Genomic DNA, 25,265 nt, shown 5'->3' with positions numbered 1-25,265 from the left:
TTCTCTGCCTAATGATGGCCTGTTTTTACTTGCATGGACATCTCTTTGAACCTCTTTGAGCGACAACTTCCAAATGCAAATTCCACACTTGGAATCAACCCCAGACTGTCTACCTGCTTAATAGTTAATGAAATAATGAGGGAACTGCTCCCACCTAGACATGGAATGGCTTGTCAGTCAATTGTCCAAATACTTTTGAGCCACTGAAAATGGGGGGACCATGTATAAAAATGTCTGTCATTGCTAAATGATTCACAGAATATTTCTGTTAAAATTTTTGAACTAATGCTGAAAGCCTGCTGAAATCCACTGTGGTGGTTTATACAGCCAAAATTATGACAATTGTGTCACTGTCCAGATACTTATGGACCTAACTGTATATTTAGCATACATGACTATCATATGAGGCAACACTAAGGGTGCTACTATAACGCTGCCTCTTCACCCTCGACATCAATTCCATTATGTGTAGTGAAGACTGTGTGCTAGTCAGGCAATTTCACATTGAGCCCCTGGTTTACCAGAAATCACTCTTCTCCACAAACTAAATGTTCATGTTCTATATCTATGGGACAACAATAAGGACTTCATTGAAGTGACTGACTCTACTCAACTTGGGGGTCAGTCTTATTTAGCAACCCAGAGGTTGGATTAAATGTCACTTCAGTACTGAGTGGGGTCCCATTTAGCTGAATCTTGTATCATATAGGATAGCAGTAAGGTTGCTGTGACCACAATCTTCTTTCTACACCCTACACCTCAAAAGTCTGCGTGACAGATAGTCAGACAGCCCTAATAGTGAGGGTCTGGCTAACAGAATTTCATTCCTTACCTGTAACTTAAGTTCACTTTATATTTGTGGGCCTTGCCATACTTGATTATATGAGATAACACAAGACTGTTGCTATCAGAACCAACTTAGAACTCAGACCCTTGTTGTATACTAAAGGGTATTGGAGTCTGACTACGAGAATCTCACCTCCCACCTGAAATCAAATTGGTACTACCAAAGGATAGCAAACATGGAAGCTGCTCCAAGAATCCTAAGCCTCAGTCTTATTTTGTATAATCAAGTCAGCACAACAGTCTGGCAGTTCCATAGTGTGGGCCCGATTAAGAGAATCTCATTTTTTGGACAGAACTCAATTGTCCCTTTTAACATACGGGGCCCTACTTCGCAGTTATTTATGATCATAACGAATAATAATTGGATATCTATTTACAAGCTCCATTCTATTAAGCCTGGTCCTGAATCTCTTGTGGGATAATCAAGTCAGTGCAACAGTCTGATCACCTCTAGTAGAAACTCACTGCTTACTTGGAACACGGTGCTCACTTGTTACAGACTGGCTGACTATTTTATAGCATAGCAATAGGATTCCTGCTTGCTAGAACCTCTCTCTAAACACAGGACCTCAGTCTCATTCTCAGTTCCATTTGCTTCTTTACGCAAATGAGAGCCTACTAACCATAATCCTGAGTTCTGTTTTGCAGGGCCCTTCGTCTAAGCTTGGACCTCAGTTGACTTCCACATGATATCAGTGTGACAATCAGGCGATTCCACAGTGATGGCCTGATTAGCAGAATCTCGTTTCTTCCTTGGGGCCTTAGTTGTTGCTTTAAATATAATGGGCCTAGTATACCTTATAATCATATGACATAACTGTAGGAGTTCTGTTTGCAGGACCCACTCTTTAAACCTCAGACATAATTCCCTTTTTGGATAGTCAAATGAGTGTGACAGTCAGATAGTCCTCAATTAGAAACTCGTTTCTTAATTGGAACCCAGTGCGCACTTGTTAAATATGGGGCTTAGTACATCTGGTTGTTATGTGGCATAACAATAGGAGTCCACTTTTCAGGACTCTCTCTCTATACCCTTCTGTAAGATGCTACTAGGATGAGTCTCCTCCATCTGGACATCATTTCCAACTCATACAGTTGAGGCTGCATGATCAGATTGAGGATGCCGTTCCTGGATTCTCTTCATTCACCTTATTCCCAGCGCTTCATGCCCAGCATTCCTTTCACGGCCAAGAGCCCATTTTGTTCTCCCACCAAATTCACACTTCCCTGAACAGTGGTCCTAAAGAGGTTTAACTGCACCACACAGCACTGTATGTGAGACACACACTGGGGACTTGATGGCACGTCACATGATCAGCACACACGGACTCACTCACCTTGAGGTCTCGATGCACAACCCCCATTTGATGGCAGTGAAGCACAGCCTCCAGGATCTGCTGGATGCAATGACTGCATGCAAACACCAGGGGGGGCGTGTTAGTCGGAGGAGAGTGCTACAATCTCACGCACAGACTGGGGTGGGGGGGCTCTGTCTCTTCTGCTTGCTTCTTCTACTCTCTGCACACTACAGTATATGCATGTGACAGTGCTTCCTTTCCTTTCCATATCCTACTTTCCTTTCTTTTTTTCCCAGTAAGCTTTTACTGAATAATTCAAAGATTTCTGATCAGCAGTCATAATATGTGAACACTGGAAGCATAAAGATGCAATAATTCTATTGCTTGAATGGAATGTAAAAGCTCCTTCGTGATTTTCTTGAGAAGAGAAAGAAAAAAAAATCCAAATTTTTGTGTTTTGCTTGCAAAACTGAGGAGTGGGTGTTAACTGATTGTGTGTACTGTATGTACGTCTGGAGAGGAGAGTGTTAGCTACCCACACAGAGATAGCAACTCCAGGATTTGCACTATTTTACTTTTTAAGGAGGCTAATTCTGCCTAAAGGGTTGCTTGCTTAACTTAACAATCAGGAAGTCTGGACATGTAAAGGTGGAAAAACCAGAATGCGTACATGTTGAACTGCTGGGTGGTCACACATCTGCTAGAGCATTTCTAAATCCAATTCCATCCCACTGCGGGCAGCTTACAATTTTGACTGCAACCAAACAAGGTTTGTGGAGCGAAATATTTTTTCTTTAACAATGGAGTCAATGGGGAGCAGTCAGTACTAACGGCAATCGGCTGCACAGGAGGATCCACATTTTACAACATGTCTGTGCTCATTTCTTTCTAACAGCCCCATCTTTTGATTTGCATAATGGACAGCAATGTTTGCTTGGGACAGCACAGGGAGGCTTTGGATTTAGAGCTCTGTCAGTGTTGGCTCGGCCGTCATCCCGTCCCACCAACACCCCTCCCTGTCCATCCCGCCACCCACCCACACCCCTCCTTGAAAAAATAAAATAAAAAACCCTCTTCAAGCAGCCTGTGCTGTTTCATCATTCAGACAATCCTCAGTTCAGAGAGCTATAACACATGACAGACTCACACCCCACGCCAGGCAGATTAGCGGACAGCAGCGGGTCATGCTCCGAAACTAAGAGTTAGGGAAGGGTTAGCACCCAGCAGCGGCAGAAGATACTCATCAGTTTTGCTGTTTTTTTCATTCTGCATGACATTAGCACCTAGTAAATGAAAAGCCTAGTCTGCAGGTTAGAGCTGTGTGGGAAAAAAAGAGCTAAAAAAAGACATGGAATCAGAATGGAGGTTATGGCAGATGCCGAGTCTTGTGTCTTGCGAGATATTTTGGGAATGCTTGTTTGCTTTCAAGCACTTTGTGCTGTGAAAGGCTTAATAAAGACTAGCAAATTACTCCAAGATCCAAGGATCGAGTGAAATAAGCCTGCTTTCTGACTGTTTTTCTCATCAGCCTTCGCCGTCACTCATACTCTCAATTCTGCACTACCAAAGCGCGTCTCCAAAAAAAAAGTATATTTTACGGAACTGGCAGTGTCACCATGCAGCGTGAAAAGCCTCTTTAAGCCAGCAGGGTTCAGTGTGCCAACAATAAAGGTCTCCAGGCTTGACCTGCGTCTCCCACCAGCCCTTTCATGCTCTGCATTTAGGGATGCTGCTGCCACATTTCTTTTTGTGCAAATGGCCCTCTGGTCTGGCTACATAATCTGCACATGGGTGACATCCTGGCTGATTCCAGAGATGATCGCAAAGCCCAACCGTGTTGTTCTGCCACATGTTATAGCCCTTCTGACCCGTGGGGTTGGAAGACCGGGAAACGGGGACTGGAAGGCTTTGGGACAGAGGTAGGTAGCCATGCAAGGAAATGATGTATTTATACATAAAAAAGTAAGAAAGACAACCATTACAAGCCAAGTACTGAGATAAAGAAATAATTAAATCAGCTAAAATAATCAAAGGCAACACAAATCACAAAAATGATACAAAGAAAAAAACACAGAAACGGAGTTAAAACAGGAGAGATGAGAAGAGACAGTGAGAAAATGCAGAATACAAAACAGGCCCTCACTCCTACAGGAAGTTATTGATCAGAAACTGCCAGCCCTGCATGATCAGGGTATCAAAAGAACGCATACTGACCTTGAGGTCCCTGTGCACAATGTCATGTTGGTGGATGTGATTTACACTGTCTAATATCTGATGGATACAGTGACTGTGAAAACAAAACAGAGGGAACGGGTGGGGGGTAATTAGGGGGAAGGAGATGAGGGGGAGGGGCCAAAAGGAGAGGGGGCGGGGTAGAGGAAGGGACCAGGAGCCAAGAATGAAGGGTAGAAGAAAGACGTTGCAGGAAAGAGCGGAGAAGAAATGCAAAGCAACGCAAGGAGGACGAGAAGAACGTTGGGGCAAAAACGCAGCCATCAAGTGAGAAGAAAGAAGGATAAATTAGACCAGCAAGGGAGAGAAATGGGAGAAAAAAAGGAAAGAGACAAAAATAAAGTGGGAGAGGCCATTAAGGAGAAGAGAGAGGCATGAGGGAGAGAAGAACATTGAGGAATGAAAGAAGAGCAGCAAGGAGGAGAGAGGAATGAGGAAGAGGAGAAAGACGGATGATAAAAGAAAAAGAATGAGAGTGGAGAAGAACACAGGAGTAACAGATCAAGTGGAGAGAAGAGAAATTGAGAAAATAGTTGAGATAAAGGGAAAAGGAGAAAGAACAAAGGCAGTGAGACAAACAAAGAGAAAAACAACCAGGAAAAATGAACAATGGAGGAAGACAGGAGAAAGACAGCAAGAATAAAAGAAAATATGAGAAGAGGAACAGACAGAGGGGCCAATCGTAGAAAAGGAGAAGAAGGTGAGGAAGAAGAGGGGCCAGAGTGGAGGAGAACATTGGAGGAAAAGAAAACAGAACAAGAGGAAGTCAAAGAGAAAAGAAAGACACGAGGGCAGATCAAAGGAAAGAGGAGGAATGTAGGATAGAGGAACATTGGAGTGAAAAAACAGGAGAAAGAGGATAGCAGAATGGGAAAGGAATGCAGAAATTGAGCAGGAAGGGAAGCGAAGAAGAGAGCAACAAAAAAGGAACAAGATAGGTACAGAAAATGAGGAGAGACAAAAATTGAAGATAGAAAGACAAACAGACGATAAGGATGATGTGTGAAATGGTGAAGACAGGCAGAAGAGACAAAATTATAAAATGTGGGGTAAAAGTAGATACGAGAAGCGAAAATGAGAAATGATGAGACATAAATTGTGGATCAGGGAGAAAAACAACAATGCAAAAAGGAAGCAGACAAGAAAATGTAAAGGAAAAAATCACAATGAGATAAGAAGGAAAAGATGAAGAATTGAAAAGAGAAATTATAAGTTAGGTAGGGAGAGTGTAAGAGAAATAAAGAGGCCAGGAAAAGAGAGAATGTGAGCGGAAGAAAAAAAAAATAAAACATGGAAAGAAAATACAGAAAGAAGTGACAAAGAAGTGGAATAAAGACAAAGAAGAGAGGTGGTGTAGAAAGAAAAAAACATGAAATAAAAAGAGGAGGAGAAGGAGGAAGTGATAATGGCAAGCCATGAAGTAAGAAAACCGACAAAGAAGACAGAGGTGGAACAGTAAGAAAGAGGAAAACAAAACAACAGGTCAGAATAAGAAGAAAGAAGGAACAAAGAAAATTACAGAGAGAGTAAAAAGAGCAAGTGGAGCAAAAGTAAAACAGAACAGGGAGGAGTAGAAGGAGAAGAAGTGAGAAAAAGAACGAGTAAAAGGAGGCAGTGAGAATATCAAGAACGAAGGAAAAGAAATGGGGAGATACGGTTGAACCAAGAAGAAGCATAAAAGTAAAACGAAAAGATGTGAAGGAGAAGGATGAAAAGAAGAGAAGGGAGTCACGAACAGGACAGAAAGGAAGAAGACACCAAGAGCAAAGCAGTATTCACAGTAGGAAAAGAACAAGCGTCCGATAAAAACAGCAGCAGGCATGAGAAATATTTAAAATAATCAGGAACACAAAAGCAAGAATGAAGGTGGATGAAACAAAACCAATGAGGAGAGCAGATACAGTTAAACCAAAAGAAACCCAATTTTGAGTTAAGGTTGGGGTGAGGGCAGAAAAAGGTAAGGGCATGGGAAAGAGAGGAACGGAGGGAGGGAGGGAGGTAGGGATGGTGAGGAGAGGGGGGCCGGGAGACCCAAAAGGCCAGTGAATGCAGTGAAAAGTGAGGAGACACCACAGTTATTACAGGATGCAACTCCAGAAAAACAAGAACCTACAGAACAGAGAGAAGCAGCTGTATTCACAGTTGAGTTCGAGCAGGAGCAGAGCATTCAATACACCAGTACAAGCGAGAGACAGAGAGGTGACATGGGACGTGAGGGTGAAATCAGGGACCACATAGGCAGAGCGTCCCAGCCTGCAAGCTGACTGAGCGAGGATGAGGATTGCATCAGTTCCTACTGGAAAGTGCTGTCTAACACATCGACAGAAAACTGGCTGCTACAGTGTAAAGTCCTTCACCACAAACGATGCCAGCTTTCTCATTGCAGATGTTGGTCTCAGGTCACTTTGCTAAATTTATAATGAAGGAGAACCTAATCTGGCTCATGATTAATTACTTAACAATGTCTTACCTGCTTCACCTGACAGTTCAGAAACAGCATCTTTACTCTTCTTTTCTAAATTGTCAATTTTGTGGAGCATCTTCTTAAATAGCTTTTTAATTTATTTTTAAGAGTATTTGATGTGCATCATGGTGCAGTGTTTATCTGAATCTGCCTTACAGCTCCTACTGTCTGGGTTTAAATCCCAGCCTGCTCAGTGTCAGTGTGCAATTAGGACATACTCCTTGTCTCTGTGTGGGTTCTCCAGCTTCACAAAGACTGGCATAGGCTGGCTCCGTCCTGGCTCCTCCTTCTGCCCTTGACCCCTACAAACAGTGTCTCTTAACTAAGCAACATTATTTACATGGCAGTCACATGATTGGAGGGGCTTGATAAGTAGAAGAGGGTGCCTTCACGCTATCATTGTGCATCCTGCCTTTGTCAGGGCTTCATCAATTCTAACTCCTTCAATGCTTTTTCTAGGGATTTGTCTGTTTTTCAAGTCCGATTTTACTTCGCTCCTGCTTTGTTCTCGTTTATGTACATCTACTCGTATTTGTTACCTTGCTTTTGTTAAATTCCATTAGTATCTTATGCCTAATTGTATTGTATTTTGCCATTTTGTTTTGTGTTATTGTGTTAAACGTGAAGCTCATATTGTCATTGCTATTTCATGTTTGTCCATCCATAAAATCCAACTTCCAGGCAACCGATTTAGAAGAAATGTGGTACACTTGGTCTTAAGGAAATTTGTCACAAACTTATCATCAGCAACACAAATCAACTGGTTACTGACATTCACCACATCAAAGTTCTTCTATGTCTGGTCACTAATCAGGGAGAGGATGTAGAAATAGTGCACTGCTACAAATACTTGGGGGTCCACATTAATGACAGGTTGGACTGGTTTTGTAACACAGAAGAATTATATAAGAAAGGGCACAGCAGGCTCCTTATTCTTAGGAACACCCTTCACATCTTCAACAACTCTGTAATGGCCAGTGCAATTTTCTGTGCTGTGGTGTGCTGGGCTGGTAACATCACTTCAAGAGAGGCCCACCGAAATCAAGAAGCTTAATAAAAAGGAAGGTGAAATTATTAGGTGTCCCCTTTGAGTTACTAGTGAAAGAGAGTATGAGAACAAAAGTGAGGGCCATTATGAACAATGCAGCACATCCTCTCTCCATGACATACTAACACTGAGGACTTTCAGCTAATGAATTATTCGGCAGAGGTGTGTCAGGAAACACTACTGGGCGTCCTTTAAACCAACTGCAATACCCCTGCAGAACGCCTCACTGGGACTGTGACAGTCAAAACAGAAGTTTTCTTCCTTTTACATTTTCTGTATTTTTTGTCATTCTGGTGTGTATTTGAGAAAGGTTTGTTGTTTGTTGTAACATAATGACATTTATTTATTTATTGAGCTTCTCACCCCTTTCATCACTATATGTCCATCTGTCTTATATCTAAACTAATTTTTAAAATTTCAAAGCCTCCCTTTCAAAAAGCACTGGCAAATTTTCAAACATTCTGTGTGACCTCAATTACAGATGCATTTACTGTTTGCAATTTACCTTCAAAGAGGTTGCTTCATGGTTTATGCCTCTCTCTGCTTCAGTCTGTATCCTTTTGTTATGCCCATTTCCATGTTACCGTGCTGTGTGCTAAATTTCAAACCTGGGTTTAGGCTTCCAGCCATTCTGTACACAATAGAACACCCCACTGATTGTATGTCTTTTGCTTATTTCTTACATGTTTCTCTTGGCCTTAAAAATAATTGGAAAATTGTTCTACAGATTGTAAAGATCAAGGAATCTCGTGGTCTCATTGGCATCCCGAATTGACACTTTTCTAACATTGTTATATTTAAATCATATTTTCCTGCAACATCATTTTGAAATAGTTGTTTTAACTGTTGCTTGTCATTGGTTGGCAGGGTGGCTGGGAGTGGGCACTGTGTGATGTCATTACTGAGACGGCATAAAAGGTCATTGGTGTGCACTTCCTGGTTTGTCCAAGTTTACGGATTAATCTTAAAAAATCTTTAGAATTATTTATTGTGCATCATTTTGATCCCTGGTTATGAACTCTTTTCTGTCTTACCTCTTTTGGCTTGGTTCAGTTTCCATGCATATCTTTACTACACCCTGTGGAAAAGCGGGTCCATGGCTCAACAATGAAATAAAAAATTAAATAGCTGGCTCGATCTCCGTGGGTGTGCGTGGTCACGCAGCTGCAGGAGGTTGGTGTGGTAACTGAGGCGAGACACACCTGCATGTGAGGGTGCAGTCTGCCTCAATTGCTTGATTGTCTTCCTGCTGTGCACAATTCAGGTGCTGAACCCACAGAGGCATATAATGGGAGTCAGCACAAAGAAAGGAGAGGCCGAAAAAAAAAAACAATCGCCAGGAAAAGAAAAAGTAAAGGAAGAAGAAAGAAAGGAGGTTAAAGGACAGAGAGACACAGGCAGGAATGAGCGAGAACCGGTATAACGCAGGAGGAAGCGGGCAGGCGGGAATGGAGCCCCAGAAAGGAGTGTGTGGCTATTGCTTAGCAAGAGGCTGAGGGGTCACTAGTGTTGAGTGACTACGTAGCAGGAGTAGCCGGTATGCACAGGGGGAAGGAACCAGAGACTGGCAGCGGAGCAGGGCTTGGCGGCTCCCTGTGGAATGCCGTGGGCTTGGTGGCAGGGTCACGGGCCAGAATAAAAGGTTGTCTGTGCCTGTTCATTGACATCTCTCTGTGCTGCGAGGCCTGATCAGAGTAAGATGGAGATATTATCAATTTTAAAAGGAAGGCACTAGAACTTAGAATTGTAAAGGACCATCTCCTGGCTGCGCTTTTTAACCTCATTTTAATGGATCCTTATTTATTTGTTTTCATCCTCCACTTTTACACCATTTTTATTGGATTATTTATTTGTGAGGGATTTTGAATACTGCACTGATTTGGACACTTGAATTGAATGTTTTAATAAAAGCACCAAGGCACTCTGTATCTACCTCTAGCTCTGTTTGTGTGATAAGCACATGCTTTGGGTACACGATCGGCGGTAGCAGGTTCAAGGGCTTCCTAGAGCAACCGGGAGAGTGGGGCCAACCTGCACTGTCATACACCCCTGCTATGGTCTTGTTAGTTTATACTTTTCCTTTTCTACTGATTCCATTTCCTTTCCCTAAAACTGCTTCCAACTTGCACAGTCTGTCCAAATGCAGTCGCAAATACTCAGCATTTCCACCTTCTATGGCAGTGTCTGGTCTGCTTGTACCCGGATGATTTGCAAACTAGATTGACTGACCGTGTGTGACTAGGAGTGGCGTACGAGTGTGACCAGTGAAGCTAACTCTCATCCGCAGAGTTCAGGGTTCAAAATCTGGTCTGGTTACTCTTTTGTATACTTGGCACTTTCTTCCCTGGATTTTTAATTTTGTTTCTGTCACCTTGTGAATCACAATGTGATCCAGAGAAACACAGACTTTTATTTTTAACGGTCGTTATTCCCATGCATCAAAATCACCAGTCATTTTCAGCAAGTCAAGCATAAAATCATTGGTGTGATTTTTTTTGCTCTGCAATGTACCATGTGCTACTCAAAGTGAAAATGGATTTGTTTTATTGTTAAGGTCCTGTACAAACTGACATCTAACACAGGGGGCACAGAACACTCATCAATGGATGCTGAAGGTCATAGCAGAAACTCCACCACACGCTTGCGTGCATAGGTCACAACAGATTAGGTGACCAGAACCAGCTATAAACACACACTACAGCTCCTCCAAGCTACCGCCATTTATTTTGCAAAAATTACAAACTCCAAATCTGTGGGATGGCTAAGGTGACTCCAAATACAAAGATGGGCATCAGAATTATAATAAAGATAATTATTCATCTCCTTTATGGCAAAGAAGCAGCATATCATCCAGCCAAACGGGGCAGTTTTCATGTGTCAAAAAGCTTATGTGTCCTTGTGCATTACCTTTATAATTACTGCATACTTAACAAAGCCTACACATTTCTTAAATTTGTGCTCTGTGAAGAAGCCACTACTAATAACCAGCTGGCAGCTGGGTATAGTAGGTGGCTGGGGTGAAGGAAAGGTACAAAGTAAGATTCGCCCGCATATTACAAAAAGACGTGTTTTTGCTGACAGGAAAGCCAGCAGCAGGATTTTCTGTATAAGCAGGATTCAAAGGCAAATTTGTAAGAATGGGATTAAATACAGTTTTCACGAGGAGTTGAGAAAATTAAGTCAGCCTTCATCACAGATGCAAAATAAAAGCAGACGGTATGGAGTCTTATCTGCGACCACAAATAAAACTGGCATCTCAAGGGGACACGGCGACATCTCGCCTCAAGGGGTAGATCTGTATGAGAAGTTTCAGCATCATCTTTCTACTTTTGAGGGGGTTTCAGCCATCTGCTTCAGTATTAAAACAAAACTCACTACTTGAAGACAGATGCTCTGCTTTTCTACTAAACAAGTGTCTTTCTGAGGAATTTTATTCCTGCTATTTATAGTATGGAAGAGTGAAGTTTTAATTTTGTTATTTGTGAATCCGAGAATTCACATTGGCGAGTATGACCTTGGCAACATGAGTGTATAGCTAATGTCTATATGGACCCTGACTTCATCACTTTGTTGCTCTCGTGTTATAGATAGTTTTTTTATGAAGTTAGAAAGGCAGCCAGCAAGCAAGGGTGTGATTAAGAGATCAGGATATAAAAGAATAAAGTACTAATAGAGATGGGAGATGCAAAATCAGGAACAGGCAAACATAAGACGTCAAAATATTGATTGTTAAATACAAAATGCAAGAATCATGATGAAAAAGTGAGCAAAATGTCCTGAAACTAACTTGTTTTAATGACCCCAAGCTGACTGCGAATAAAGATGTTGCAATTTTGTACTGACTCCATGCTCAAATGGTAGAAAATGAGCCCCACCATCCTAAATAGGCAGGAAAATATATGCATAATATGTCACGTAACAATAAACAGTACGACACCTTCCAAGCAATGATCAGTGCAAACTGATGGGATTACAATTGCCCAAGAATTACTGTGAGTGAAATAGAGACTGGGAGATGATTAACAAATGCAAAGAAACGATCGAGAACAATGGGGCCAAAACTGAAAGACTGAAATAATCAAACATCTAAGAATCAAAGAGTCCAGATGTTAGTTTGAAGTTAGAGGTAAAACAAAGACAAACCCAGAAAAATCAGACTCCTGGGGTCTACATGAAAAAGAAGTGAACTACACTAATAGTTACTTTGGCATATACAGTTTCCACTAAGAGATAATGCATAGTGTGATTGCTGCCATATTTACAGCGTCACTTCTGTAATGTCACCAGCGTATCGATCATGGACAGACGGCACTGCATAAATTAAGAAAATCAAAACAGGAATGGAAATTAACTTTGTCCAACTAAATCAAAATGTGAAGTAATCCTTAGAAATGGAATGCTTGAGTATCAAAACCACACTGAAACACAAATATAAAGGTGATTAATTAATTATCCAGATGGCGACTGTAAAAAAACCAAAAAGGAGTCACCTGAAAAATTAAAAAAATATTGAAAACTCTAAAAACCAAAATGTATAAACACAAAATGCACAGAAGCACATTCTTGGGATTCATAAACCTAGATTATAACAGGCTTGAGGTAATTTTCGGTTTACACCTTTTGTATTATGATTCCTTTAATGGGCAATGTCATTTTGTGCAGTTTTGTTGTTTTTCATTGCTAACACTTCACAATCAAAAGATCAAAACATGATCTGTTTTGTACAACTCTCTGGATATTTCACAAAAACATTTTTCGGTGCTATTTCATGTTTTTCAAGGGTTCAAGGCTTTTTTATCTCACCCAAGTATTGTTAAGCCTGTCAGACTTGTACTTATGCCATCCCAGCAGAGTCTTTGCCTATGCTGACCAGACTGGCATGGTGTGTATATACTAATGTGTTGGAGTGGCTTACTCATCAACTAGCTATGCCGATCAGACACTGACATGGTGTTCATTTTAGGTTTTCACTTTCCTCTTCTTCTTGTGTTTGAGCCATTCTTAAAACTAGACTAAGCGAGTACAGGTCACCTATGGATGGATGTTATGTTTCTTTTTCCGGTTTCTTTGTGGTGGCGGCCTGCGCCACCACCACCTACTCAAAGCATCATGATGCACCAACATTGATGGACTGAAAGCCAGAAGTCTACGTGACCATCATCATCAGGTCCTTCCATGAGAACCCTAAATACAAAGAGGACTGTTTGACTTATGTTAGGTAGATTGCCCAGAGGGGACTGGGCGGTCTCTTGGTCTGGAACCCCTACAGATGTTATTTTGTTCTCCAGCCTTTGGAGTTTTTTTTTTTTTTTTCTGTCCACCCTGGACCTTACTCTTATTCTATGTTAATTAATGTTGACTTATGTTTATTTTTTATTGTGTCTTCTATTTTTCTATTCATTTTGTAAAGCACTTTGAGCTACATTTTTTTTGTATGAATATGTGCTATATAAATAAATGTTGATTGATTGATTGATTATTCACATGATCAGAACGTTCTGTATTGTCAGAAATGTAATGACAAGAGTTTTACGTTTGTTGTGATGTGAAATTTTGCATACAAGTTGATAAATATTCTGTATGTCTTTATTTGTAACTTAGACAAAGCAATGTAATATTAGTGGTACATTATTGATAATAACAACAATGGTTTATGGAACCCTTCCCCCATTTTAGGAATGAGTCTCTTTGTAATTTTACGACAGGGTTGGGGTAAATGCCTCAGACAAGTTAGGCTAATATTTCTCTTCTAAAGTCTCTCAGTCAACCCCCACAGGAAAATCCAGGCTGCCTAACTGCCAAGCTTTAGCTTAACACATGGTTTGGAGTGCAGGTGTGAAGGTGTTCTGTCACCCCATTGGTCTGAAGTATGGCTGTTTGGAATTGGCTTGTATCAGAAGCCCTTAAGTACCACGACACCCTATTGGCTCTAGGGGTTGGACAGACAACCTATAAATTTGCTTGCTTTACCTCACTCTCTGTCTCTAACCAAACTGATGAAAGACAATCTCACACCATGAACTGAAAAGGACAACACAATAGAGAGCACAGCTCGGCAGCCATACTGAGACAGGCATGCGGCCTGTTCTGAAGAAAGCTGACCAGAAATGATTCCTTAACTAGAGGCATTTTTAAGTAACTAACAAGTCTGTGTGCTGCCTGAAACTACACATCACCATTTATCAGGTTGTATGGTTGCCAATATTCAAATGTACTTTGCGTATTGTTATTATTTGCGGTGGGCTGGCGCCCTGCCCGGGGTTTGTTTCCTGCCTTGCACCCTGCAAGGGCAGGGCTGGGATTGGCTCCAGCAGACCCCCGTGACCCTGTAGTTAGGATATAGCGGGTAGGATAATGGATGGATGGATGGATATTGTTATTATTTATGAATATTATCAATAATACATTATTCAAATTGTAACTTAACTCCTGCTTGTCCTTTACTACACCTAATTGCCTGAGGTTATAGATGTAGAAGGGAAGGTGGGGAGAAGTTATATACTATAATACCTTATAAACAGTGGTAAGTCTGTGAGATATGAGGAATCCTGACAAAGGCTACATATTAATAATACAAAAGGGGTAAGTAGAGTAATATATTAATATTGGTAGAGTAATATAATACTCTACCAAGACAAAACAACGTTTTACTGTACTGACCCCACAAGTGGGATCATACTAGACCAGACTGCCTGTAACCCTGAATTGAATAAAAGGGTTAAATGGATGTATGGATGAGTAATCTTATACAAATAAACTTCAAACTATATCTGATTTTGCATTCTTGCAGGCTTAATGTTAATTAAATTGTGGAAGCCTTTGTTAGCTCAACTCAAAACACAGGCTACTAGAATGTTTTTGGTACAAAAAAGAATTAACTTGTGTTTGTCACATTGCAATAAATCATGCTTCATAGTGACTTTGATGAAGGGTTACCAATAGTGTCCTCCTTGGTCCAATTTCATGCTCAGGAATTCCAGCAGATGCCAGTAAATAGTGTCTTAAATAAAGAGGATGGGGTGCATCTCGAATTCCTCTTCATAAAATTACTGAAGTATCAATAACCCTAATACGTAATTTCCATTCAGTAAAACTGGGGAATGAAACGTGACTTCAAGTTAAAACACTCGCTCTGAAAGTGTGATTGAGCTTTAATGGAATGCGCTCCATGTGAGTATCTGCTTGGGCATGACTGTTGGTAAAGTACAGGGCCAGATTTTTAGAATAGGAGGTGATAAGCTGTGCTTGTGTTTCGTCTCTCGTGGTCAGCTTCTCATAACATGCTCAAGGGTGAGCAACAAATAGGAAAACTTTCTTCAGGCCCTTAATATACCAGAAAAAGTCATTACATGAGACACTTACATACATTCAAGATTTAATGATGAGAATATTTAAGTGATATGTAAGTACCCAAGAATGAGGATAAAACATTGATCTGGATACACAAAGTGGGCTCCCAAAGTATACTGCCAAAATATCTAAAGAGCTAGTATTATTAATTTTCTTTAAAATATATTTCCATGTGTCCATTATCTAACTCACATAATGCAAATTAGGGTCTGTGGTGCTGCAATTAATCCTGGCAGCCCCATTACATGACAGAACCCAACCACAGAAGGGGTGCAAGTCCATAGTTGGATCAATTTAACATGTCCATCTTTGGGTGTAAGAGAAGAAATGGAGTACCCAGAGGAAAAAAAAATATGTAGACATGAGGATAATAGTTATCTCCACACAGACAAAACCTATTTATTGTTAGTCTGATTTAAACATGTGCTATGTATGTGTCCTCATTTACCTGACTCATCTCTGTTACAACTATTGATCATCCAGGATCAAGAGGCTCCTGGGAGGTAGCCAACCCGCACCATCACACTAATAGATGGCATTTTGCGACAGGATTGGCTTTTAGTCAACTCCTTTTTGTCTATTTTTAAAATTTTTCTTGTATTTTTATTATTAATAAACATCCTGTTTATAAAAAGCATGTGTTCGCCTGTTTGTGCACAAGCCAGAAGTTTACAGTAATTCCTTCTCTTATGTAGCACCTTTGATATGTTTTGAGACATTTGTTTACATTTTAAAGTCAGTTTTACCCACTTTGGGCCTAGCAAGTGTGAAGCCTGTAAGTAGTTTTCTGGGGCCATGATGGTCTGGGAAGAGTTTCCTTTGGGGTGGTCAGTGAAGACCCTGATCTGCTTTATGGTTATTTTAGGAGGTGTCTATCCTTTTTTTATATCTTGTTTTACACTCCTTATCACAACATTGATAGGCCCTAGCAGTAGGATATATGTTCTAGTTGCAATTTCTGGTTTCTGGTTTCTCAGTTTTGTTTTGCTCTTTGCTACATTATTATTATATTTTTATTCTAAATTAATCTTTGTACACCTTTATGTATCCATAACAAACTGGACATAAGAATCAAACCTAGGACTAAGCAGCACTAATTACTGTCGCACTGACAAAGCTGCCATCAAGGAATATAATATTCTAGGAATATCGCAAGCCTTTTCACTTGCAGAATGAACATGAAAAGCAATGCTAGAGTCATTGGACTCACAAGTGGCCTTGAGGATCCGACAATCTTAATTTACAGGCATCTCCTTTTCAATTTCCACTGAATATTCTGAAGACAAAAGAAGAAAAGCCATGAAATACTGTACATGGTGACTAATCGTAATTGTTTGTCTTGAGCACGCTGTACGGTCTCAAAAGCATGAAGAATCACACACTGACATGCTCCAGTAATGCTTTTAGCTTCTCTGAATTGTAAAAAGCTGTGCAGCCTGTCAGGTTTCTTTCTTCCCATCATCCAATGCTCATCGCTGTGGGAGTCTGAGTGGCAGTGGTACTCAGTGGTCCATTACCTGGCTAACGTTGCTTATTTATGTACTTGGGGGCTATGATGGAAGGTGAAGAGTTTTGTGTTCTAGGGGGACCTCAGATTACAGTCCATCATCTTTCAATTTTGGTTGCAACCATCTAGGAGGACACCACAGGGACGACTCAGGATGTACTGGGTGAATTATTGGTTACTGCTGACTTAGGTTTGCAGAGACAAAGGAAATCTGCCCTGCACTTTCTCATTTTGTCAACACTGAGACCCTCACCCTACTCATATCCCAGCCACTCTCTTTCAACCCACATGACCTGGATGGGCTAAGCCTAAAAAAGCTGTGTGAAGCCACCATGTTAGCCTAAGAGCAGACAAAGAGAATGGGCTGGGTGAAGTGCCAGACTGGGACAGATCCAGGAATAAAAGATACAATACATTTTTATTACAAGGTGACCCTTTACCATTCAGGAAACTTACATTTTAAAAAGTTTTATATGAATGTACTGTAGGTTTAAAAAGCTTTCAAGGCAGCGAAGGGAAACGTTTCTTAGAAAGTGTAAAGGGTCTCAAGTGGAAGTGAGTGTACTGTATAACAAAAGAGCTTTGGCAGTCAACACCCTGTGATTTAGGGGGGTTTAAATATGCAGAGCCTGTTACGGTAAGCATGTTGAACACTTGAATGTTGATTTTGGGGTCATTACTAACTTTTATTGTCATTTTAATTTGTATTATCACACTGCCACTTTCTCTATTGCTTTTGAGGATTAGAGTCACCATTTTGTATGTGTTTCGCTTGTTATAGCCATATTGCCACCACATAGAAGTAGCTAACAATGTCAGTGTCCATATTTTTAGATTTGTTACAAAAAATCATGGGGTGACTGTTTAGCAAGTCAATTGATTTTAAAGAGGTAGAACTTTGCCTGTTTTCTTTGGTTTTGATTCTTTCTTTGCCGATTGGCTCGGGTCTCTTGGTTAACTCTGCTCTTATTGTCATGTTGACTAACGATCTTTGGTTTCATCTTCTAGTTGTGGTGTCATTTTTGTTGTTTGGTTTGTCACTGTTCCTTTGTGGTATAACAAAACAGTTCCTCGAGTTGTATCAGTTTGATTGATTGGCTGGGATAGAGAGTTGATATCCACTCTCTGTATGGAGGACAGTACTTGTAACATAACTTTAGAAGATGCTGAAAAATTAGTTCACACTTTTGCTTTCAGTCAACTAGATTGCTATAACACTCTCCTAACAGGCCTACCTAAGAAAGCCATCAATCTGTTACAGTTAGTGCAGAATGCAGCAGCAAGAATCTTAACTAGAAAAAGAAAATCTGGGCACATTTCACCAGTTTTAGCGTAGTTACATTGGTTACCCATGGGTGTCATTTAGAACTGACTTTAAAATGCTACCAATGGTTTATAAAGCCTGCGGTTGGCTGGCGCCCTGCCTGGAGTTTGTTTCCTGCCTTGCGCCCTGTGTTGGCTGGGATTGGCTCCAGCAAACCCCCGTAACCCTGTAGTTAGGATATAGCAGGTTGGATAATGGATGGATGGATGGTTTATAAAGCCTTAAATAATCTCACCCATCCAATATTTTGGGATGCCTGTCCACTTACACTCCAAGTCGTAACCTCAGAACTTCAAATGAAGGTCTGCTTATAATTCCAAGAGCCAATCTGAAAAGAAGTGGTGAGGTGGCCTTTTGCTGTTACGCACCTAAAATTTAGAATACTTTATCAGTAGAAAATTGGCAGGCTAATACTGTAGAATTTAAAAAACTGCTAAAAACCCTTGATTTATTATTTTGGTAGCTACATTTTAATTCTATCCCCATTAGTCTATAAGGGCACTGGATTATCATTTTCCTCTGGGATCTGCAATTCCTTATTAATCTCAGCGATTTCTTGCTGTCTTTTCTGGTTCTTCTGTAGTGGTGAACCACCTGATCAAGGTACCATGCTGCCCCCTGTGTTTATGGATGAGCGGAGGGTGTCCCAGATGTCCACACGACCATAATCACCAACTTATTCCATGTGAAACCTGAAAACAGTGAGGACTACTTTTTAACTTTTATGTTAAGTAGAATACCCAGTGGGTGCTGGGTGGTCTTTTGGCCTTGGAACCCCTGCTGATTTTGTTTTTTCCTTCAGCCTAACTAGAGAGTTTTTTTTTGTCCTCCTGGTCAACCTACTTTACCTTTTTCTTTGTTACATACTGTATAATCTTATTGCCTAATCTTGCTTTATGTTTTATATTAACTTCTTTTTTATTTCATCTTGTAAAGCACTTTAAAGCTACAATGTTTGTATGAAAATGTGCTAAATAAATAAATGCTGTTGCTGCTATTCTTGTTGTAATCAAGAGAACATGTGATGTTGTGCAAAATGACCCCCATTATATGACACAGAGTCATCTAATTGGTGGTATATGAGGTAATGCTTCAGCTGGCTTCACCATAGACACTGCAGGAGTGGAGCAAGGCCCAAGTAAGGATAGCACCCAGGGACAACTGCCAGCCCAGTCTCGATGTCCTTGTAGATTATCCACCTGACACTCTAAATTCCTAACACAAATCAAAAACGTTCAGCAGGACAGCATGAATTACTCTCTGATGGACTCCGATGGACTGGTCCCTACCTTCTGTCAAGTTTAGACTAGAAAGGCTCCAAACTCTGTGAGTATGACTTCAGAAAATGGAGGATGGATGAATTATTAATTAGGAAAAGGAAGGAAGTTGTTTTATTGGTAGACATCTATGTCATCCAGTTGCATCAAGCCTCCTAGGTGAAGTACTGAGCTTTACCCAAACGTTTACCCATTGGGGATGAACAGGTGCAGAGGACTTCTGCAGGTAAGAAGAGTCAAGAGTGTCATTGTCTGGACGAGATATGACGTAATATAAATCATATGGAGGATGCTGGAGCACAGGAGAAATTTCGACATGAAAAGTTTAGTAAGCCAAAGAATCAAAATAGGAACCCATGAGAAAAACAGGAGTCAAAATAACCGGGCAAAAAAATAAAAGATTCGAAAGAAGAGGTCACAAACATATGTGAAAAACAAATTAGGAAAGGTGCTAGAATTCACAGAAAATTGCTTAATTACTAAGTCCTGACTGTTTTTCAACAATAACGCAGATACAAACTGAAAATGGGCTGAAGGAGCCTCTGGTGACTGCAGTGTGACAGAAGTTGCTAGGCAATGACAAACTGGAGCAGTGGCCAGAGACAAGCAATGCATTAAAGTGTGAACAAAGGCAAAAGATGGCAAATGTTATATAGAGGGCACTACCAGGGACACAGACAAGGGGGACATCTGGCCATGACAATGAACTCCACGTGTCTGAACTGCCTGAATTACAGGTATGGTGGACTTCCTTTTAAGAAGCCTCTGCCTGGCTACTCAATCCTTTGTTAGCATGCTACCTAACCAATGCTACTCTGTGTAGCCATTTTAACTTAATTAAAGCACACTAGTGGGGTACACTTCTATCCACAATGGATTATTCTCTGTAAATTCACTCACCTATCAACAGATTCACTCTCATTGAAAATGCTCCTGTAATAAGAAAGAGCAGAAAACCTCAGACTAAGTAGTGAATCTCCTGAGCCCAAGTAAAACATACACAAATGAGGCAAAACATTGCCCACCATTGCTCTCAGCAAATCCCTGTGCAAGCCACTTTGGATGGCTCATTTCAACTGGCATGAAATTAGCAGAGTTTCTTAACTAACTAAGATACAACTGTGATCACCGTTCTGAATCACAGCCCTCTAGGAAATCATTCTGCAACTTACTGTATAACTAGGGGGCTTTGCACCCTGCTCGCTTCAGTCACCAACCCCCCGCAGCATGCACTAGAGCGCCAGCCACTTTGGGTGTCTGCCGCTCGCGTATGTGGATTTCACTTTCACCAAACAACACATCTTTTAATTCTCGCAGATACACCTCTTCATTGGGAAGAAACATTACTTTTCCCTGATGGCAACACAAATTAGACAATCTACAAGTCTCCGACTTAGAGTTTAAATCCGAACAATATATTCGATCTCTTTTCACTGTTCCATTATTTCACCGAATAATAATTTCCGTGTGTTAGCGCTAATGCAATCTTTACTATAATTTTTTTGAGACTTTCGGATTTTAGTTCTTCCATAATCTCTAACCTGCTTTGCATGTGTATCGTGCCAACGTTTTTGAAGTCTTTACAATGTTCTACTTTGTCATCTGCTGTTTATTTTTTCTTTCCGACCCGGGCGTGGTTAAATCTCTTGGCACAAAGTCTCGTCTCACGGGACGTGAAAGTGTCTCTCTGAAAAAGTCACGTCTTGTCCCAAGATATTTTTATTATAATACAAAGATATTCTAAGGTGATATGTTATTTATCTTTTTTGTCTTTCTACAAATTGACAGCCAATTGAATTGACTACAAATTATGTTTGGTTTTTTTTTGGCCTTTTGCTTAAAACCTGCAGATCTGTTCTTTTGCTATAAACCTGTTTACTACATGTCCTGATCTTACATTGCAGCACAACATAACTCTTTAAAACCCTGCCGAGTGGAAAGTGAAGATCATTGAGGTCCTTGGGTAATCTGAAAATCAGACTACAAAACCAATACAGATATGGTGAAGTACATGAAAACTCCACAGAGTGACCAGCTGCTCTTGGAGGTGGTGTTAAAAATGACTTTCTTTCTAACTCTTGTGACATTTCTCTCCAATTACGTGCCACTATTGTCACCTTTCAGTCAGTTGACTGTATCATAATGAATTACTCATCTGTTGTTGAATTGCTGTTAATTAGCATTGTATCAAATGTTTTTCCTAACACCTTTATTGGGGTGTATATACAGTGGTGTGAAAAACTATTTGCCCCCTTCCTGATTTCTTATTCTTTTGCATGTTTGTCACACAAAATGTTTCTGATCATCAAACACATTTAACCCTTAGTCAAATATAACACAAGTAAACACAAAATTCAGTTTTTAAATGATGCTTTTTATTATTTAGAGAGAAAAAAAATCCAACCCTACATGGCCCTGTGTGAAAAAGTAATTGCCCCCTTGTTAAAAAATAACCTAACTGTGGTGTATCCCACCCGAGTTCAATTTCTGTAGCCACCCCCAGGCCTGATTACTGCCACACCTGTTTCAATCAAGAAATCACTTAAATAGGAGCTGCCTGACACAGAGAAGTAGACCAAAAGCACCTCAAAAGCTAGACATCATGCCAAGATCCAAAGAAATTCAGGAACAAATGAGAACAGAATTAATTGAGATCTATCAGTCTGGTAAAGGTTATAAAGCCATTTCTAAAGCTTTGGGGCTCAAGCGAACCACAGTGAGAGCCATTATCCACAAATGGCAAAAACATGGAACAGTGGTGAACCTTCCCAGGAGTGGCTGGCCGACCAAAATTACCCCAAGAGCGCAGACACGACTCATCCGAGAGGTCACAAAAGACCCCAGGACAACATCTAAATAACTGCAGGCCTCACTTGCCTCAATTAAGGTCAGTGTTCACGACTCCACCATTAGTAAGAGACTGGACAGAAACGGCCTGCATGGCAGATTTCCAAGACGCAAACCACTGTTAAGCAAAAAGAACATTAGGGCTCGTCTTAATTTTGCTAAGAAACATGTCAATGATTGCCAAGACTTTTGGGAAAATACCTTGTGGACTGATGAGACAAAAGTTGAACTTTTTGGAAGGCAAATATCCCGTTACATCTGGCGTTAAAGGAACACAGCATTTCAGAAAAAGAACATCATATCAACAGTAAAATATGGAGGTGGTAGTGTGATGGTCTGGGGTTGTTTTGTTGCTTCATGACCTGGAAGGATTGCTGTGATAGATGGAACTATGAATTCTACTATCTACCAAAAAATCCTGAAGGAGAATGTCCGGCCATCTGTTCGTCAACTCAAGCTGAAGCGATCTTGGATGCTGCAACAGGACAATGACCCAAAACACACCAGCAAATCCACCTCTGAATGGCTGAAGAAAAACAAAATGAAGACTTTGGAGTGGCCTAGTCAAAGTCCTGACCTGAATCCAATTGAGATGCTATGGCATGACCTTAAAAAGGCAGTTCATGCTAGAAAACCCTCAAATAAAGCTGAATTACAACAATTCTGCAAAGATGAGTGGGCCAAAATTCTTCCAGAGTGCTGTAAAAGACTCATGGCAAGTTATCGCAAACGCTTGATTGCAGTTATTGCTGCTAAGGGTGGCCCAACCAGTTATTAGGTTCAGGGGGCAATTACTTTTTCACACAGGGCCATGTAGGTTTGGATTTTTTCTCCCTAAATAATAAAAACCATCATTTAAAAACTGCATTTTGTGTTTACTTGTGTTATATTTGACTAATGGTTAAATGTGTTTGATGATCAGAAACATTTTGTGTGACAAACATGCAAAAGAATAAGAAATCAGGAAGGGGGCAAATAGTTTTTCACACCACTGTATTTATTATATATTCACCAGCCACATTATAAGGTACCCCTTACTAGTACCGGGTAGGACCCCCTTTTGCCTTCAGAATTGCTGTAATTCTTCATGTCATAGATTCAACTAGGTGTTGGAAACATTCCTCAGGGATTGTGGTTCATATTGACATGACAGCATTGCACAGTTGCTGCATATTTGTCGACTGCACATCCATGGTGTGAATCTCCTGTTCCACCATATCCCAAAGGTGCTCTATTGGATCGAGATCTGGGGACTGTGGAGGCCATTTGAGTACTGTGAACTCATTGTCATATTCAAGAAACCAGTCTGAGATGATCTGAGGTTTGTGACATGGTGTATTATCCTGCTGGAAGTAGTCATCAGAAAATGGTTACACTTTGGTCATAAAAGGATGGTCATGGTCAGCAACAATATTCAGGTAGGCTGTGGTATTTAAACAATGCTCAGTTCGTACTAAGTGTGCCAAGAAAACCATTACACTGCCACCACCAGCCTGAACCATTGGTACAAGGCAGGATGGATCCATGCTTTCATGTTGATGACAAATTCTGACCCTACCATCCGAATGTCACAGCAGAAATTGAGACTCATTAGACCAGGCAACATTTTTCCAATCTTCTATTGTCCAGCTTTGGTGCGCCCATGTGAACTGTAGTCTCAGTTGCCAGTTCCTAGCTGTTCCTGGTTCTGTAGCCCATCTGCTTTAAAGAGATGATCTTCTGCATACCTCAGTCGTAATGAGTGCTAATTTGAGTTAGTTACCGTTCTATCAGCTTGTACCAGTATGGCTATTGTTCTCTGACATCTGGAATCAACAAGGCATTTTCGCCCAGAGAACTGCTGCTCACTGGATATTTTTCCTTTTTCAGATCAACCCCTGTAAATCCTAGAGATGGTTGTGTGTGAAAATCCAAGTAGCCTTGAGCATATAAAAGGCACTATATAAATAAACTGTATTATTTCTATTAGATCAGCAGTCTCTGAAATACTAGGACCAGCCCGTCTGGCACCAACAACCATTCCACATTCAAAGTCACTTAAATCACCTTTCTTCACCATTCCAAAGCTCGGTTTGAACTTCAGTATGTCATCTTGACATTGTCCATAGGCCTAAATGCACTGAGTTGCTGCCATGTGATTGGGTGATTAGATATTTGCGTCAACAAGCAGTTGTGTACCTAATTAAGTGGCTGGTGATATATATATATATATATATATATATATATATATATATATATATATATATATATATATATATATATATATATATATATACATACATACACAGTACAGGCCAAAAGTTTGCACACACCTCCTCATTCAATGTGTTTTCTTATTTTCATGACCATTTACATTGGTAGATTCTCAGTGAAGGCCTCAAAACTATGAATGAACACATGTGGAGTTATGTACTTAACAAAAAAAGGTGAAATAACTGAAAACATGTTTTATATTCTAGTTTCTTCAAAATAGCCACCCTTTGCTCTGGTTACTGCTTTGCACACTCTTGGCATTCTCTCGATGAGCTTCAACAGGTAGTCACCTGAAATGGTTTTCCAACAGTCTTGAAGGAGTTCCCAAAGGTGTTTAGCACTTGTTGGCCCCTTTGCCTTCACTCTGCTATTTTGAAGAAACTAGAATAAGTGTGTTGGGGGTAGAATGAGTGACCTTTAAATATTGTAGATATTGTAAATATATACGTGTGGTGGTGATTAACAACATGTCCGCCTGTATGTGTCCGGGTCGGCTCCACTATATATATATATATATATACAGTATATATATATATATATATATATATATACATATACAGTAGATAGATAGATAGATAGATAGATAGATAGATAGATAGATAGATAGATAGATAGATAGATAGATAGATAGATAGATAGATAGATCACAGTGTAGAAAATTTCCATCATAGAGTTGTAGAAGATGTGAAGGATGTCATTACCCACATTAAAGAAACACAGCATCCTAATGAAAATGAGTCTGCTCTGCTCCTTCTTATATTGTTCCTCTGTGTTACAAAACCCTGGCCTTTCTGATCAGGCATTTGGTTTCCTCATAGC

At 40.4% G+C, this 25,265-nt stretch overlaps 1 protein-coding gene across 19 annotated transcripts in view; it reads right to left on the bottom strand.

The window, feature by feature from the left end:
• Window positions 1–25,265, bottom strand: part of LOC120538827 (calcium/calmodulin-dependent protein kinase type II subunit beta) — a 397,041-nt gene that overhangs the window by 113,921 nt on the left and 257,855 nt on the right. For 15 of the 19 annotated variants that reach the window (XM_039768344.1, XM_039768347.1, XM_039768328.1 and 12 more), the window contains exon 6: window positions 2,184–2,256. In XM_039768344.1, the coding sequence (XP_039624278.1) occupies window positions 2,184–2,256 (73 nt within the window). Of the gene's footprint in view, window positions 1–2,183; window positions 2,257–4,358; window positions 4,432–25,265 lie in introns of all 19 variants that reach the window. The other 4 variants (XM_039768327.1, XM_039768330.1, XM_039768337.1 and 1 more) reach the window with 1 other exon arrangement.

The sequence above is a fragment of the Polypterus senegalus genome, chromosome 11 (genome assembly GCF_016835505.1).
Source record: "Polypterus senegalus isolate Bchr_013 chromosome 11, ASM1683550v1, whole genome shotgun sequence".
NCBI lineage: Eukaryota > Metazoa > Chordata > Cladistia > Polypteriformes > Polypteridae > Polypterus > Polypterus senegalus.
This window is presented reverse-complemented; position numbering and strand designations above follow the sequence as displayed.